This window comes from Gambusia affinis, linkage group LG19 (assembly GCF_019740435.1).
Source record: "Gambusia affinis linkage group LG19, SWU_Gaff_1.0, whole genome shotgun sequence".
Taxonomy (NCBI): domain Eukaryota; kingdom Metazoa; phylum Chordata; class Actinopteri; order Cyprinodontiformes; family Poeciliidae; genus Gambusia; species Gambusia affinis.
Genome location: NC_057886.1, coordinates 13,321,494 through 13,338,168, shown reverse-complemented (window position 1 = coordinate 13,338,168; position 16,675 = coordinate 13,321,494). Strand labels below are relative to the sequence as shown.

Sequence of the window (16,675 nt, the reverse complement as noted above, 5' to 3'; positions counted from 1 at the left end):
CTGTTTTTATTCTTCTCATCACAGAAGTCTTGTACTAAACATCTTTCTGTGCTGCATGTTCATACGGATAGTTTTTGGCACCATAATAATATTATTGATATTAAAATGATGTTAATACATCTTAATAGAAACCATAGATTATCATAAAACATTATCTTGCCTTTTTATTCACAGTTCATGCTAATTATTTTGGATGGAGCCCTGAAGGCACCAGTTAGGCAAAAATAATGAGTCACTGAAGATTTTAGGGAAGACTTAAGTTTTGTTTAAAAAAATTTTATTTTGTCACCCTCTGCTGGACGTAAATGCAATAACATGCCACCCACTTACATGTTAAATTTGGATTTAACGTGAAGCTAAGTGCAGAAACTGAAAATAAAATGGCAAATCAGTGCTTGTAATACAATCTTAGAAGAATTGAATACATATAGCCTACAATTAAAAAAATAAATTATTAAATACAATTGCACTCATACATGTACAGTAATTCTAAATAGCATCCATAAGTTAGACTACAGTATATATCGTTAGTCTTGTACTATATTATACTTTCAGTCTTTATATTCCTGTTAAGTGGTCCAAATGTAATTTATTTACAGAAAAGATCAGTAATCGCAGTATTGATTATTCTACAATGTAACTGAGAAAATTAGACACTGATGTTTCCTCATGTGCTTAGTTTTGTCCCGTTTTAAGTTTGTACATAACAAAACACAACAAATGCGCTTGTTATATTAGGAGCATATATGTCATAGCATCCAGGAGTTGCAGAGTGATGGACTTTTTAAGAGAAAATTAGTCTGGCTCCTGTTGTTGCTGGAGTCAAGAAGTGTCGTAGAAGTGTTGCTGTCAAATGTCGTCCATCTTTGGATCAAACACCAGGCTTTGTGCACTGTGAGTGCACTTCAAGCAGAAGCACAATCATGGTTTGTGTTTAAAATAAGCTTCCACTGCAGAAAAAAATCACAGAAGTAACGCATCAGAATAATTCTGTGAGTCAAAAGTGACCAATATCACTTAATTAATCAGCTTACCGGCATACTCCTGTGGCAGCATCGGTCGACTGATGACTATCTGAAATGCTGCCATCCAGTTTTTCTGATCCTCTACAGTCTCACAGGCGAAAAGAAACTTCCTGTCTGGAGTCACTATAGTGATTCCAAACGGCCAGTGGGTCCCCTGAACGTTGGCAGGAAGGCCAGGAAGGACAGTGTAGCTGTTTTCTTTACTGCCGATGAAAACCTCACCTCGAGCATAGGCATCCTATGAACCCAGAACGAGTCACACACATATTACCATGCAAAACAAAAGCTATATGGCTGTCCTGATAAGTTAGACACCACAAACCAAGCAAATTTGTCTTTTTAGTTATTTTGGCTACTATTAAACGCAAAACTTGTTTCTACTCTAAACAAGAGGCACAGCAGCATCTCCTGGTGACTGAGGTAAACTACAGCATTGCTCTTGAAATTTTTGAGTATATACCAGCGGATCCTTGAAGTACATGAGCCTCCTGTCATCCATCGTAAACCACCTCTTCTTGAAGCCTTCAGTATGCTATAAGACAAAAAGGAAGGGTTCAACATAACCATTGATACATTCAATTTTACATCACTATTGTCAATTATAAGTTTACATTGGGGTTAATGACTGGGAATAAGCAGATCACCTTTGGCCCAGTCTTCTCCATGTAACCCTCCTTTATGTAGTTCCTGGTCAGCTTTGGCAACAACTAGGAAAAAAAAAAAACATCATGACCACAAACTTGAAAGTATTTGTTATAGAAGCAACAATGAGAAGCACTTATTTTTACAAAAAAAGAAGAAATTGGTACAGGATTTTTAACATTTTTACAAAAAAAGATTTTGAAAGTTGTTGAGTCCATTTGTATTCAGTCCTCCATAATATGAAAACAAAATAATACATAATACAAAAATCTAATTAACCAATTCTTTTTAGAAGTCACTTTATTTGTAATACAACACAAACAAATACACCACATTTTTCAGATTTTAGTTTGAGGACAATGTATAATTTCTTTTCCATTTCGCAATTGTGCACAACTTAGTGTTCTCTATATTACACAATTCCAGGAAAGTGCAGTTTGTTGTCATAAAGAGACAAATATGTGAAAAAGCCCACATATATGTTTGTCATCTATTATATGTTTAAAGGTATTAACCAGGGACATAACAAAGCAAAGAAATAAACTCTTAAAAAGAAAAAAAAGATACTTTTGGTGAAAAGCAGTCAGAATTACAAGGAATCCTGAGGAGGCCAAAATGCCTTTCTACTTTTTTGCCTGCAGTAACAGCACTCTAAAATGGCCTTCACAGCAGTGGATTTGTCAGCTTATAATATTATCACAGTGTCAAGGATTCACACTGTCTAATAAGCAATAGGAGAGAAAGTGTGAGCGCCAGTTCTCATAGTAACAACCCAGTTTCACACCTGTTTCTCAAACTTTTCATAGTTCATTTTTAATAGTTTCAGCTGCAACCTTGTTAAAATATATATATACTGAGTTATAACCTGCAACATAAGAATTAATCACTGAATGAATTTTTCTGCTCACAGTCCAAGTTTAAGGCTCTGGCATTGGAGATGATCTACTTTGTTTTTATTTTACTTGCAAAAGCTATCATTATTCATTCTCATAGTTCTGAATGTCACCAGCTATACTTAGTCACATTTGGATTCATTTTTTAGTCATCTAGCAATTAAACTGACAAGACTTTAAAGAATATGTTATAAAGACTAGGATCATGGCCAAATTTTTACTGTTGAATTCAAAGCGCACTGTTTTTTTAATAAAACAATTTAAAATGCAGTTAACTCCTTTTCCAAGATATTCTCTTCTCATGATTTGGCAACAATCTCATAAATATGTCTTTTTGGTGCAATTCAAAATACAGCATTGAATTAAACATGTATCCCGGCAACATCATGTTTTAAAAACCTCTTATACTGTCTCTGAGAAACAGTCCAATTAAAATAGAGTATTTATCCACCTCTACAGGATACAGTATGTTTAGGGTTCAGCCTGCGTTCCCTCATCTGTCAAGTTGACATTATTTAATATTTACTCTTGAAGCAGAGGTTTTCAAATATTCCAGAACAAATACTGCTACCAAAGTTACTCTCAAAATGTGAAAGTTATTAAGAAAATATATCATTTTAGAAATATCTATGTATTCATATGAATTCTGGAGACATATACTAACCATATACTCACCTCAGAGTTTGGAGCACCGGGAAATGCCACCTGCAGGTAGTGATATCTTGCACCTCTGATTGCATTGAACCAGTCAACCATTTCCTTTAGGACAAAACATCAGGAACCAAGTCACTTCCAGCTCTCCCTCTGACACATTTGACACAGATGACTCCAACACAGTACATGATATTTATTATGGCTTAAAATGTTTGAGTTGAAGGAATTCTGACTGAAACATGCTGACCTTGCCGTCCTCATGATAAACAAAGATATTCCTGGTGCTGTTATCCTTCAAATAGGTAATCTGCAGCCCATGAGCAATGCCGGTTTTAGCTGGCTGAAAAGTAGCATTCACTGTGCTAATCTTCATGATCGCTTTGGGCTCCCTGGCCTGATGGGAGGAAAACAGGAGTATAAGCATAAAAGTTGGGATTTAACTTTTGAATCTTTATCAATTTCATGTAAAAAATAAATAAAAAAAATGCAGTAGCTGAACCCAACCTGAACATTATGTAGACTTGAATTTGCTTATTAAGCTCATAAAATGTCCTATGTGGCATTGTGCGAAGCGACACATAAGAAACCAACTCACATCGTGCTTGTTGAAGTATTTCAGGACACCTTCACGTTCCGTCAGGATAAATTTTCGACTGAGGTACTGACCGTTGTCTCTTCCTCTCTTCCATAAGCATCCTTCTCTGTAGCCTGCCAAGAACAGAGTCACAAAGATCCTTCTGTGATTAAGGATTGAAAACACACAAAAATGGAACAATACACATACCGTATCCATGATGCATTCAACAAACCTGTAGGTCAATATATCTATTCACAATTGCAGTGCAATATCAGAGTATGCAGTAGGTTTTTTTTCGCATTTATTGATATTGTTACGAACAATTTATATGCATTTTGGTGAGAATAAAAGCCTATTAAAAGTGGTCAGGAGTGATGATTAAAAAAACACTGAGGAGAATGTGGGCCGGTTGCTCTTCTCATTGAAATGTGACAACTGAAAGTTTTCTTTGTATTGAGCTCCTTTTCTTGTCTGTATTGTGGATAAGATTAAAAACATATTTTATGAATCCAGATACTCACATGGGAACATGATGGAACTGAAATGTTTTCAGTCTGCTACTATTGTGTGAAAAGCACATTGAGTTAAAAAAAAAAAAAGCCCTCAAAGTTTAAACAAAAACCGGAAAAACGATAGCTTTCTGTGTATGTGTGTCTGAGCATGCTGTACATCCACCCTTTTAGAGTATGTGGTCAGTCTTGTAAACCTTAATCAGCAATGGGCAGGAGAACATCTGCTGTTAAAAGATATAAATAATTCAGCTTCAACTGATCGCTTCCAGAACCAGCCAGAACATCACTACAGCAAGCACACGCACACAAACACAAACTAGGGCATTTAAAAGAAAAAAACAAAAAACAGCAAAGTAGGTTTTCAGCCAAGCTTTTAACTTTCAGAAAAACTGAAGGAGTCGAGCCTTTAAATTTAAATTAAATAAAGAGACAATGAACAAAGATCATCACCTTGGACAATGAACATCAGCTTTTTTGAAATTCACACACACATAGAGACATTGACACACACACACCCACACAATCGGACTCATCTGTCTATCTAGTCCTGGGCCTCTTCCTGATACTCACCACAATGCCCATATTTAGCCATTATCAGAGAGTACGGTACACATTGCATTGTAATACATGCATTTTCACATGCTTGACATCAGAACACAGACATGCCGATTCAAACTATAACAATATTAGTACATCTCGTATTCTCTGGGCAAAGTGCTGATCGATGCAGGGTGCAGCACTGATTGCAAGCACAATTTTTCCCTAAGAAATACTATATATTTACTTTTTGGATTTACTATGATTCTAATTAGAATGTATTTTGTTTAATTTACATAGAAAAAGAAGCTTAATGCTCTAAAAGTTCACTTGTGGCTACACCAACCTATAGTTTTATAGCTATATATTATACCTCAGAAATTTTCTGAAAGTAGGCCACATGAGAAAAAAACTGAACTAAGCCACTTCCCCACCTAGAAACTATACTAGAGAAGCATTTCCCTATAAAGCTGAGATCATCATGCTGCTTTTGGACAGAATAAAGAAGAATGCAATAAATAGCAAGAATAGCCTATTCTGGTAAATGCACCAGGAAGTAAGGAAGAAATTGATGTTTGCTTTGCAAGTTTGTCCAAGATCTCTCTCATTAGTTTCTTATTTCATTGTTCAGTTAAAAAGTAACCATGTTTAATCCACATACTGCAGTAAACTCCTCGCTGAGCAATGACTTTATCAATGATTCATGGGACAGACTGCTATTATTGTACCAGAGAGCGAGGCATGGTCCCTCTAGTCATAATGACATCAACGCAGAAAGGTGAAAAAGTTCAAGACTGGCAGAAGTTGAAAATAAAATAGTGAATTTACGACTAAACCAACTGGTTTTTGTACTGGTGCAAAGTTAGATCAAGGTTTTACAAAGTTACAATTTTAAAACCACTAAGATCAAGTCCTTGAAATAAGATGCCAAAGAAATACCAAAGAAATTTCCAGAGATAAAAATTATTACTATCAATTTATTAGCCAAAAAGGTAAACATAAAGATTTATTTTGATAGCACATTTAATACAATAGTTGACCAAATGCTGCATAAACTCATCAGCAACTTGACTAATAAATTAAAAGTACATTAAAACATAAGTAGAAGTCCACCGATTGCAGTTTTCTGGCCGATAGCCGATTACTGATCTTCTAAAAACCGTAATCTGACGATTCCGATTTTTGGCCAATATAAATTTTTTTTGTCTGAAATATTGCTGAACATAACAAGAAAGTTGTTGAGTGGGAAACAATGGGGTCACTATTGTTAATTATAAACATGCAGACATGACTTGGAGGGCCGATCTGTCAGTCAAATCTTTCTCACTGGAGAGCAAAAGGACAGTGGTTGATTCTTACACATTTACCAAGCTAGATAAGATTGGTGGATAAGATTGGACTCATATGTGAAAATCGGCTGATCACCAATCTCCCAAAATTACGGTAAGGAAATCGGCACCGATAAATCATAAGATATTGAAACTTCTTAAGTGAATAAAATAAAATAATATAATAAAATCTAATGTATTCTGCTGAACTAGAACTAAAAGCAATGAAGTAGAAATTTGCTATTAAGCTGTTCTTATGATCACTAACAGTCTGTGCAGCTTTCAGGTACAGAGGCAGGTTGTTCTACAGCTCCGTCTGCTCTACCGCTGGGCCTGGTCCCACGGATGTCATTCAACAATTGATTTGCAGACCTTAATGCCTCTGGTGGAGCGTGAGAGTTTAAACGTTTTGACAAACATGCTGGAGCTAAATCACTATGACTTTTAAAAAGAAGCAATAAACTTTGAACTGGATCAAATAGGAAGCCATACTAGAAAGGTAAGCTTAGGTGTGATGTTATCACAGTGCCTAGTTTTCGTCAGAAAATTTGAATTGGCATTTTATATATTAGAAAAACAGCATAAAATTACAATAATCCAAGTGGGATATAATAAAAGCCTGGGTTACTTTCTCAAATTTCAAATGTTATTTTATCAGCAATAGGAATAATTGCTGCTTTTCTTCAATTGTGTTATATAATTTTGATTTAATTGTTTGTGGTATTTTTGACACATTTTACTCATGCATTGATAATAATCTTACGCCAGTTTGTGCCTGCAGGTTCCATTACTGTATTGGGCTTAAATTCTGCGAACAATATTACCCAGAATGCCTGCGCACAAAGAGGGCATTCTTCCTCAATGGCAGAGGCACGCAGCCACATGCTCCCAAACCTCTGCACAGTGTAAAACAAGAAGCCACAGACAGCCAGACACAGTGTTTAGCAGTCATGAGACTCTGATAGTAGCTTCTAATCCTCTACCTGAATCTGAAATCAGACATTTAGTTCCTACATGCATACATTCATGTTTTTGCATGATGCTAATCCAAGATGATTTAGACTATAGTGTGAAGAATAAATGCATTCTATGCTGATTACTGATACCAGTAATTTAAGCTGGGAAGTGCTAAGTCTTCATTTATTAAATGAAAAACACTTCCAGAGATGCAAACTATGTGTTGATCCTGCAAAGCTAGATAAAAAATGGCCAGAAGACAGGCTTTCTTTAAGGAGAGTTCAACTGCCTTTATTTTGCAAGCTTCCTGTTTCCTGCACATATGAAACCAAGGGTAAATAGTCAATTAAAGCTGATAAAATCCACCCTTAGTAACCACTGTTCAGAATAGGCAGAAAAGTGCCTGTGCATATTTTTTCCTCCTTAAACTGTGTTAATGACTTTTAATACTTTACCTGACAGTTTGAAAAAAGAAAAAGAAAATAATAATAATAATAATAATAATAATAATAATAATAATAATAATAATAATAATAATAATAATAATAATAATAATAATAATAATAATAATAATAATAAATTGTCATATTTATTATAAATAGCAGGCATGAGATTCTAACAGCTTAAAACCTTTCAGTAACAACACAAAAATCTTATCATACCACAGATTTATTTTATTTAAAAATATATACAAACTAAATAAATGTCAAAAATTGTGTAACATCACTGGCATTCTGCGTTTGTTGTGTACCACAATGAGTTTAATGTTACCTGCTTAATTAACTGCTTAGCAGGCTGCACCTTTAGAATAGTGTTACCTCCATTACACTACTGGGTATGAAATGTTTTAGCAATTTTGAAACAGCTAGCTAGCTATCTAGCATAGACTGACAGACACAGTCATTAAACTCCAACGGAAATTTTAAAAAGTAATTTAGTAACTGCAGCACTGGCATGCGAAGGTTTCCCTGTAGCTTCTCATTTTGTGTCAGCCATTGGACCCAAGAACACTGATAATCATTTGCCGATGATGCTGGGACTTTATTCACCACTGAAGCTGTTTTGCTGTGCAAGTCGCAAACAATTTGGTTCCAATGCACTCAACAAGCATCTCATGCTTAATTGTACAGATACATTTTATTCTTACCTGCAGAGTAGGGCTCCTGCCTCTCTATGCACATAAACTCCTTCCTCTCGTACTTTGCTCGGATCCACTGGTCCCGAAGGAGCCTGCAGAACACAGTGGATTTGTAAATGATTAATGGTTGTTTATCTCATTTGTCTGAAGAGGAAGAGGTGATCTTTTGTGGTTGATGTCACTCCTTCCACTTAGTTTATGAAGAAGAAGAAATCTAAATAAAAAGCCTTGCATGTGTCTCTTACTAAAGCCTTTTCTTCATTTTGGTTGCAAAGTTCAAATACACATTAGCTCTAAATACACATGGTTTTATAAGTGCAATCTTTATAGCTGTTAAGTTTGTACGTGTAATTGTGGTAAAACCACAGATGGCATCTTTTTGCAGCAGAACTCTAAATATGAAGTCACCAATTACGTCTAAGCACTGTCCAATACAGAAGATGATGTTTGTCTACAAAATGTAATGCAAACTTGTCTGCAGCAGTATATTTATTATTCAGAAAGCATTAAAATAGAGTGCTGTGAAAATAAACTAGTCACCTTTTTGCCCTACTTCAATGTTTCAGATCATCAATTAAACTGAATGAATTCACACAGCAATTTTCAAATTAAAATTTTAATTCTTAAGGGCAAAAAGCTCTTTTAACTAATTACGCCACATGTCAAAAATTTCCCCACTTAATTGTGATAAACCAAATACTTTTGTTCAGATCCATTCACCACAACCAGGCCTTTACATTAATGCCAAATTCAAGTAACACTCAAATATAAACTGTCTAACAATTTATAGTAAACACAAAATGCAAAACATTTTCCAATCTGACAAAAAAGACACAAAAAGTGAGTAATTGACATTTTCCAGTTTGGAAAGGTTCCTAAGTCATTTCTAAGGACTTTGGACTCCAGAGAACCAAATTTAGAGCAATTGTCTACAAATAGAGAAAACGGAACAGTGGAAAACTTTCTCTAGAGTGACGGGTTAGCAAAATTATTTAACAAGAAATCACATAACAATGTAGAACAACATCTAGAGCATTATACCCCTCACTTGTCCTAGATCAGTCAAATATGGTTGTGGTCTTTAAAATAAAAATAGAACTTGAATTGAGCCTGCTTGAAAAAAAAAATGTTGTTTACCATTTTAAACATCTTTATGCTCCTTAAATAAATTGCTTATTGATTAAAAATGGCTTAAAACAAAAAGCTGTAATCACTGTAATGCAACCTGAAATGAAAATGATCAGATTTCAGTACTTTGTGTGTCATTGTGATGCTGCTTTACAAACAAAAGCTATTCAGAACAGGAATTAATCCAAGAAAAATGTAACTTTCAATAATTTCATGCTAATGTGTAATGAAAAAAAAACCCAGATTTGTCTTGCTTGTAAAAGTTTGAACTCAAATACCAAACAGGACAGAAAAGCCTAAGTTTAAAGAGGGTCATTGAAGGAGGATTACTTACATGCAATCTTTAGATGTGGGTCGATAATAGAAGGCAGGTACTATCTGTTCATATTTGGCCTTTGCAGCATTATTCCCCACAGAATCTATAAACTGTAAAGAAGAAGGATGAAGGGTTTTTTTTTTCCACATAGCAAACGCTGAGCAACATTAACTTAGCTAGCTGATCATGTTAACATACAATGAGTTCAGATGTGCTGCAATACTGAAATGGGCCACTGTCATTAAACCCCTTAATGGTAGAGTATGATAAATACTACCACAAAGGGGTTTACTTGCAGCAGTGTTTAGTTTAGATGCTATGTGTCAAGCTGTCAAAGTAAGATCTGAATAACAAGAGCCTAAACCTCCCACCATTACTTAAATAAGTTGATTTCTTTCTGATTCCTCCCATCCTTAGACACAATTTTTTTTAAGCTATCCTTCCTCTTATTTGTTACTTTAATATGACAGTGACTTTCAAAAACATTAATTTCTCTTAAATTTTTTTTACATTTTCTTATGTAACCTAAAAAAAAATGTATGACAAAAGTATGACAAACTTGATAAAAACGTTGTCCTGCTGACAGACTTTCCCACTAGAGCTGTTTAATCTCTGCAGCTCCTCCAATAGTGATTAATGCTCTCCTTGCCCGACCTGTTACTTTAGGAGGATGGCCTTTTGTAAAATTTGTAAATTTACTGTTGTGCCATTCTATTTACATGTTTTGGATGAGGGCATAAACAGACCTATGAGGCCTTTGCAGAACAGTTGTATTTATACCAGAATTGAATTACACACTACTAATTGGGTGAGTTCGTTGCATCTGATTTTAATTTGGGGTATCAAAATGTGACAAAGTTCAAGGGACAGTATGAATTCTTTGGCAAGTCAGTGTATAAATTTTTCCAACACACTTGCACACACTGGTTGTATGGAACAATATGAGGCATAAATAATGTTACCAATATCCTGCAGAATGCACTGCTACCTTAAAAACCTCTGTTTTTAAGAGTGGAATTGAGATAATGGACTCTTAAAAGTACCAGGATTTTCACCTGGACAATAAACTGGACTAGATTCACAACACTGATGCATTTTAAATGAAGGGACGGAGCAAACTGCCTGCTGAGGAGGCTGAGATTTTTTGGGAGTGCAGGACAATTTTTTTGACTGCAGTAAAATCCGCCATTTTCTATGGGGCTATAAGTTGGAGCAGCAGCTTATCTACAGCTGAGAGGAAGCAATTAGCCAAGCTCATCAGGAAGAACAGCTCTGTCCTACCCTCAATCCAGTGTATGTGGTGGGAGATAAATGAACTCTGGCTGAAATAACATCACTGATGGACATGAAGCTGTTGCAGACTTTGCAGGTTTCTTCTGTGACAGACTGCTGCATCCTAAATGCACAAAGGAGTGTTAGCGTAGCGCCTTTCTCCCAGCAGCCGTAAGATTTTAAAGCCATCTTTGCTTTGTTGTTTTTATGTGTATATGTATATGTATGAAATATGTAAACATATTTTCCACATTTTCAAAACAACAAATCAAACAGAAAGAGTCCACACAGATAAAAGAACAGGAGGACCACTATTGCCACAAATGTTAATTTAATTTCCTGCTTTGAACGGCCTTTTTGCTTCACATTTTTATGAAGACAGAGAAGTCATTTGTTTTATGCACATTTTCTGTAACGTAAATGTCTGCACATTTCCAAGATCCTAGAAACACACAAGCGCCCCTGCAAACTCGCACAAAGATGCTGGCTGTGTCGGCCAGCTGCTGGCCTTTTAGACCAAACTCAATTGATACTGTTGACTAGCAGCAGTGATAACGTAGGAGGCAGAAAGCGACACTGTCAGTAGTTTGGGTGGGAATAAAGACTCTGGAAGCAGCTGTTACTCTGAGCTTTCTTTTAAATCAGAGGTGTCAAAAGATTGGCCTGTGGGTGGTTTGCAGCCCATAGAATGACTTTGTGTCAATTCAAGAATAATACAGTAGCTGATGCAGATTGAAGGTTGCTCTTTTATCTTTTATGATGATGTTGCTAACTCATTAAATAAAATCTTCTTAAAAAAGAAAAAAGGCACAACAAAAAGTAAGTTTGGCTTTTAAAATCTTAGTAAATAAAACATCCAGTTAGCAGATTTCAACTTGTCAAAACTTGACGAAATAAAGACTGTTTTTGCTTAGACTGTGACACATATTATTTTTTTGTTGCTGCTGAGAATATATTGAAAGTGGTTTTTACAAGATTAAGAAAACAGGAAACAACTAGGAAAAAAATTTAAAATCTTTTTCCTTGGCACTGTGATGTCATCCGTCTACTTAATTAGAATATTGCAAGTTCACACTATTATTAAGCAAGTAAAATATAAAAAAAATCAATAAAAAAACTTGAATAGTCAATCACAATTTGTGCTCAAAGCTGAAACACTGGGTCTTTTGATTTATTCAGAAGGTATGATTGAAAAAAACGGAAACCTCACCTCTAACTCAGAGTAGCTCCAGGGATCCAGCAGTAGAGACTTTACCTTGCTTATCTGAGCAATGTTTCTATGGAGACCTGAGCAACTGTGACACACAAACACCCCCAGGGTGTAGGATGCCCATTCTGGGTCTGCAATTTAACATAACACATATATCAGAAATTAGTTGAAGTGAACAGAGAAATATTACATGTGGGATAAATCATATGCATTGTTTAATTTCCTCAGTAGGAAATTAGAAGAACAGTCTCTATTGTCTCTCCAGATTGTGTCTAAACTAGCTGCAAAAAGTAAAAACAATCTTTATTTTACCATTTATAGATTTCCTAAGTCTTAATTAAAACTTAAGTAGATAATTAGTTGTGAAATCTCAACTCATGTGATAATTATATTAGTAAGCAGAGACAGGAGTCTAATAATTGAGTAGAGAATGACAAAGAGTTTTTTGTAAAAACTGCTGCGGATTCATCAGTCAGATTAGAGCAGAACAGAGATGTTGTTGTGACTTTTCAGTTGAATTTAAAGTTGGCCAAGCATTAGGTTTTCTTAAACCAAACCACAATGTTTTCTTTCACCAAGCACTGAAAACTACACTAATAACTGTAAGATGAAGCCCTTTCCAGAAAATGTCAGCAAACAAATGTAACAATGAAGAGTTATGTTTATTTCACTCTCTCTAAGAGGTAAAGGGATCAGCGGAAGCCTTCGGGTTACAACAAAGAATATTTCACAAAACCCTCTTACAAAATTAAAGAATTATGTAATTATCTCATATTTGCATCAGGAAGGAGTGAGGTTATTGCTAAAGTTTACCAAAACTCCGGTAAACTTGTTTTTGGACTATGTCTTGGTAATCACATTATCACATATTGACACAAACGCTTCACAAAAAAGAAAGCAAAGATAAAAGGCAAAGGTGATTTATGTAATGACGACATAAAGTATGTTTCTATTCGGTAGTCCTTCTAAAACAAAAGTGTTAAATATACCTTTTAATAAAGTGCAGCTGCACTTTACTGCTTATTTCTTAGCAGGTCACTCCTGCTAAAAAATTATTCTTAATATAAATATTTTATATCAAGAATGAAATAAAGAATAATTCTTAATACATATAGGTCAAGTTTTCATGTTGATATTGAAACTTCTCAAAACTAAAGTATTGCATTGGTAGGATTTTTGTCTTTTGTGACCTTATGTGTAATTATCGCACAAAAACCTAACCTGGTCTTCAGAAATTAAAATTTTCAAATCTAGATGATTAAAGTTATTTCAATCAGTTATTCGGTGTATTAATATGCATGATTACCAGTTAAAAAGGATATAATGCTGTGCGAAACTGTTTACGTTAAATGAGTGATGGTTTAAAACCTGAAAACTGATTTTGGGGAAAACAGATTGACAGGAAGAACATTTTCACATTTTCTCATGCTGCAAACACAAACTTTTAGCTGGATTTTTTTGTGATAAACTAACACAAAGACAGTGGTAGTTTGTAGTCGTAAAAGAAAAAGTTAGAGTTATGAAGCTATTCATAAGGCACTGTATGTTCATTACAAATGTGAAAGTCAAAAGTTTAGTACATACACTTTGAGGAGATTCTTCAGCCAAAAATTACATACAAGATGTTGCAGTGTAGTGTAGGTACGTCTGAAAATAGAACTGTTTATCTTCCAATTACTTCTGTGGTTGTTGCTTTTTTTTTTTTTCCTTAAAAGTTTTATTGGCTCTAGTGGCCTTTATTAGATAGTTAATTGACAGGAAAGTGGGTAATGAGAGAAGGGGGAAGACATGCAGCAAAGTTTGCCAAGCCGGGAATCGAACCTGTGATGGCCACGTCGAGGACTAAGGCCTCTTTATGTGGGTTGTGCTTAACCCCTGCACCACCACAGCACTTCCTGGTTGTTGCTTTTTTTACTCTTCTGCATCATGCCTAGACAACTGCCTTGTTGCACTCCGCACATGTGAAGTAGACAGGAAGCAGATCACTAAATAGAAGCAAGCAACCCAACTGTGATCACCACATACACACTGAGCAAGTAATTCTTGCAGCAAAGGTGTGACTTCCCTCACAGACAGGAAACTGTTACTGCACTTCAGAGTTTAATAATTTCTAAATTGAGGGTGAGATTAAATTTGCCAGGAGGGTGTTTTTTCATAGGTTCAACCAAGGACTGGGTTTGCAAATTAGCCCTTGGCTAAAAAACCTATGTACAAATCAATAGTTGCTATGTTTTTAACATGTAGCATTGTTTAATGGGCTGTTCTTGGTGAAATAAACTTGAACTGAATTGAAAGGTAGGCTTCTAGAAAAGAATTGGTGTGCACCATTACAGCATCACAAATAATAACTGTGATGCAGACCCATGGCTTAGCCATGGGCTAAAGTAGAGTTTCAGTCCCATGTGTCTGCTAGCCATGCAGACACATGGGACATGTGTCTTTAGCCATGCAAATACATGATAATTGTTAAATAAAATTTAACAATTATCTAGCTAATGACAATATCAAATATGTTATTACTTAGAGCAGCATAATTCCTTGAACTACTCTAGTTATGGAAGTATCATTGCATACAATATCCCAAACGCAAATAGACGCAATATTTGGCACAATAAATTTTCAGGGTCATCCATGCAGACTCTGCTGCTACAATAAGTGAATGCACTTAACTTTATTTAATATGTTTGTCTTTTTCAGTTTTTTAAAGTTTTATTGGCTCTAGTGACTTTACTTGAGAGAAGTCAGACAGGAAAGTGGGTAATGAAAGAGGAATCTGTTGGGTCAAACACAATGTGACCTGTTTGTAATCCAAACAATTAACGTTAAATTTACAGAGATGCAAACACATGTCTCACAAGTAAAATTTGTATTACTAATACAATGTTTGTAGAATTGTCATTAGCAATCCCTCTTCAAATTTGGTTAAAACGACATAATGTTGCACATGAGACAAAAGGATGTTTGTATGTATTTACATATATTTGGCATCTTTTTAAATCTCATCCTGTGGAAACTTTGAATAAAGATACACGCCTGAATAACTAAAACGTAATATCGTGTTGCTGCTGAAAGGATGTTGACTGAGTCAACTCTTAGTTTCATCATGTCCTGACCGCATTGTCACTGAGGACAGAAACGAGTCTACATTGTTGCTGCTTTTGAAAAACAACTCAATAGTAATTGTGACACTGTGGTTTTCTCTCAAGTTGTGAGTCAGAACACCTCACGAAGACGCCCGCTAGCACGGTTGAGAAACACTCTTAAGAAAATTCCCCTGTGCAATATATAATACTGACAATAACTAAAAACTGTTTACCAGCCTGACTCGGATCGGTTCCAAAAATCACCTGCAACTTTGCAGTCGGCACAGTTTCCATTCCCAGGTTTCTTCAGGAGTTCTTTAATGCGCTCCCTGATTCTTTCCTGGTCCGAAGACATCACAAATGCTCGCTCCTTGGCCGGTTCCTGCTCAGAGGCTTGAAACCCCCTCAACTGTCATCCAAAGTAAGCTCGTTGAGCTCTCGGGAACAGGAAGATGTCTAAACAACTTACGATAAGGCTGTCATTTCAGCTGGAAGAAGACACCTAGGGCATGCTCTGGTGAATGCATGTTGTCAGAGGCAAGCTCTCAACTTTGTCTCCCATGAAGTGAGACACCCAGTGGCAGCTTTAGGATGAACATCCTTTAAAAATAAAATCTAAACGGGTCTTGAGAAGATATAAAAAAAAACGTGAATTTTTTTCTCTTGAAACCTGGTTCTTGCGTCGACAAGGTTCAGAAACAGAATCCAACATTTGACACCCAAATGATCAAATTCTTTGACAGCAAGAGTACCGCTGATTTCCATACTCTTACAATATTTATTATAGATAGTAATTGATTAACAGTAACAATGAGTCTTCACACACTTTGTTGGTTTTTTATATTTTATTTTATAGCAAAAACATTACACTACACTAAAGTGTACTCTGTTGGGATTTTATGCAATAGACTAAGACAAAGCATAACATTTAAGGGGAGGATATGCTTCTCAGTTTAACAAAATAAATAAATAAATTGAGCAATTTTAATGCATGAATATGTTGTGATCTGAACTACTTGAGCAAACTGTACTTTGGAAAAGTAACTCCCTTTGGAAAATGAACTTTCCCTACATTTTCTGTTGATTACAAACTCAATCTAGTTTCTTTAAAAAAAAAAAAAAAAGAACTCAAGTCATATCCATAATGTAATAAAATAGTTTAAACATTTAATAGTTTGTGGCTGCCACATAGCAAATATTTACTTTCTGAATGTCCTTATGACATGGAATAATGTCATACGGGAAGAGCTTGTGAGCATGTCGGACTCTGTATTTTTATCCTGGATGTTGTAGGTCTGCAAATTGATTAAATAAATACCAAATGGATGCTTTGCGCAAAAAAGGTTGTTTTTTTTTTTTTTGTTTTTTTTTCAATGAAGTGTTCATTTGATGTTTGATAGTTA

General features: G+C 35.3%; 1 protein-coding gene across 1 annotated transcript; it reads right to left on the bottom strand.

Moving 5' to 3' along the window:
• Positions 1-811: 811 nt before the first annotated feature.
• On the bottom strand, positions 812-15,827 carry LOC122821783 (arf-GAP with dual PH domain-containing protein 1-like). The gene is made up of 11 exons (XM_044099991.1): positions 15,537-15,827; positions 12,190-12,320; positions 9,726-9,817; positions 8,273-8,355; positions 3,810-3,922; positions 3,462-3,608; positions 3,236-3,319; positions 1,670-1,732; positions 1,486-1,557; positions 1,035-1,263; positions 812-950 (listed from the first exon to the last, which is right to left on the bottom strand). Exons 1-11 carry the CDS (start codon positions 15,625-15,627, stop codon positions 922-924), a joined length of 1,134 nt encoding a protein of 377 aa, XP_043955926.1. The 5' UTR covers positions 15,628-15,827; the 3' UTR covers positions 812-921.
• Positions 15,828-16,675: the final 848 nt, after the last annotated feature.

Bases quoted from the DNA above. Each gene is read 5' to 3' on its own strand.
- LOC122821783 (XM_044099991.1), bottom strand. From the start codon at position 15,627: ATGTCTTCGGACCAGGAAAGAATCAGGGAGCGCATTAAAGAACTCCTG. The intron at 3,320-3,461 runs GTCAGCATGTTT...TTTGTCCTAAAG, and splicing joins TTTATCATGAGGACGGCAAG to GAAATGGTTGACTGGTTCAA. The intron at 1,264-1,485 runs GTATATACTCAA...CTGGGTTCATAG, and splicing joins TGTACTTCAAGGATCCGCTG to GATGCCTATGCTCGAGGTGA.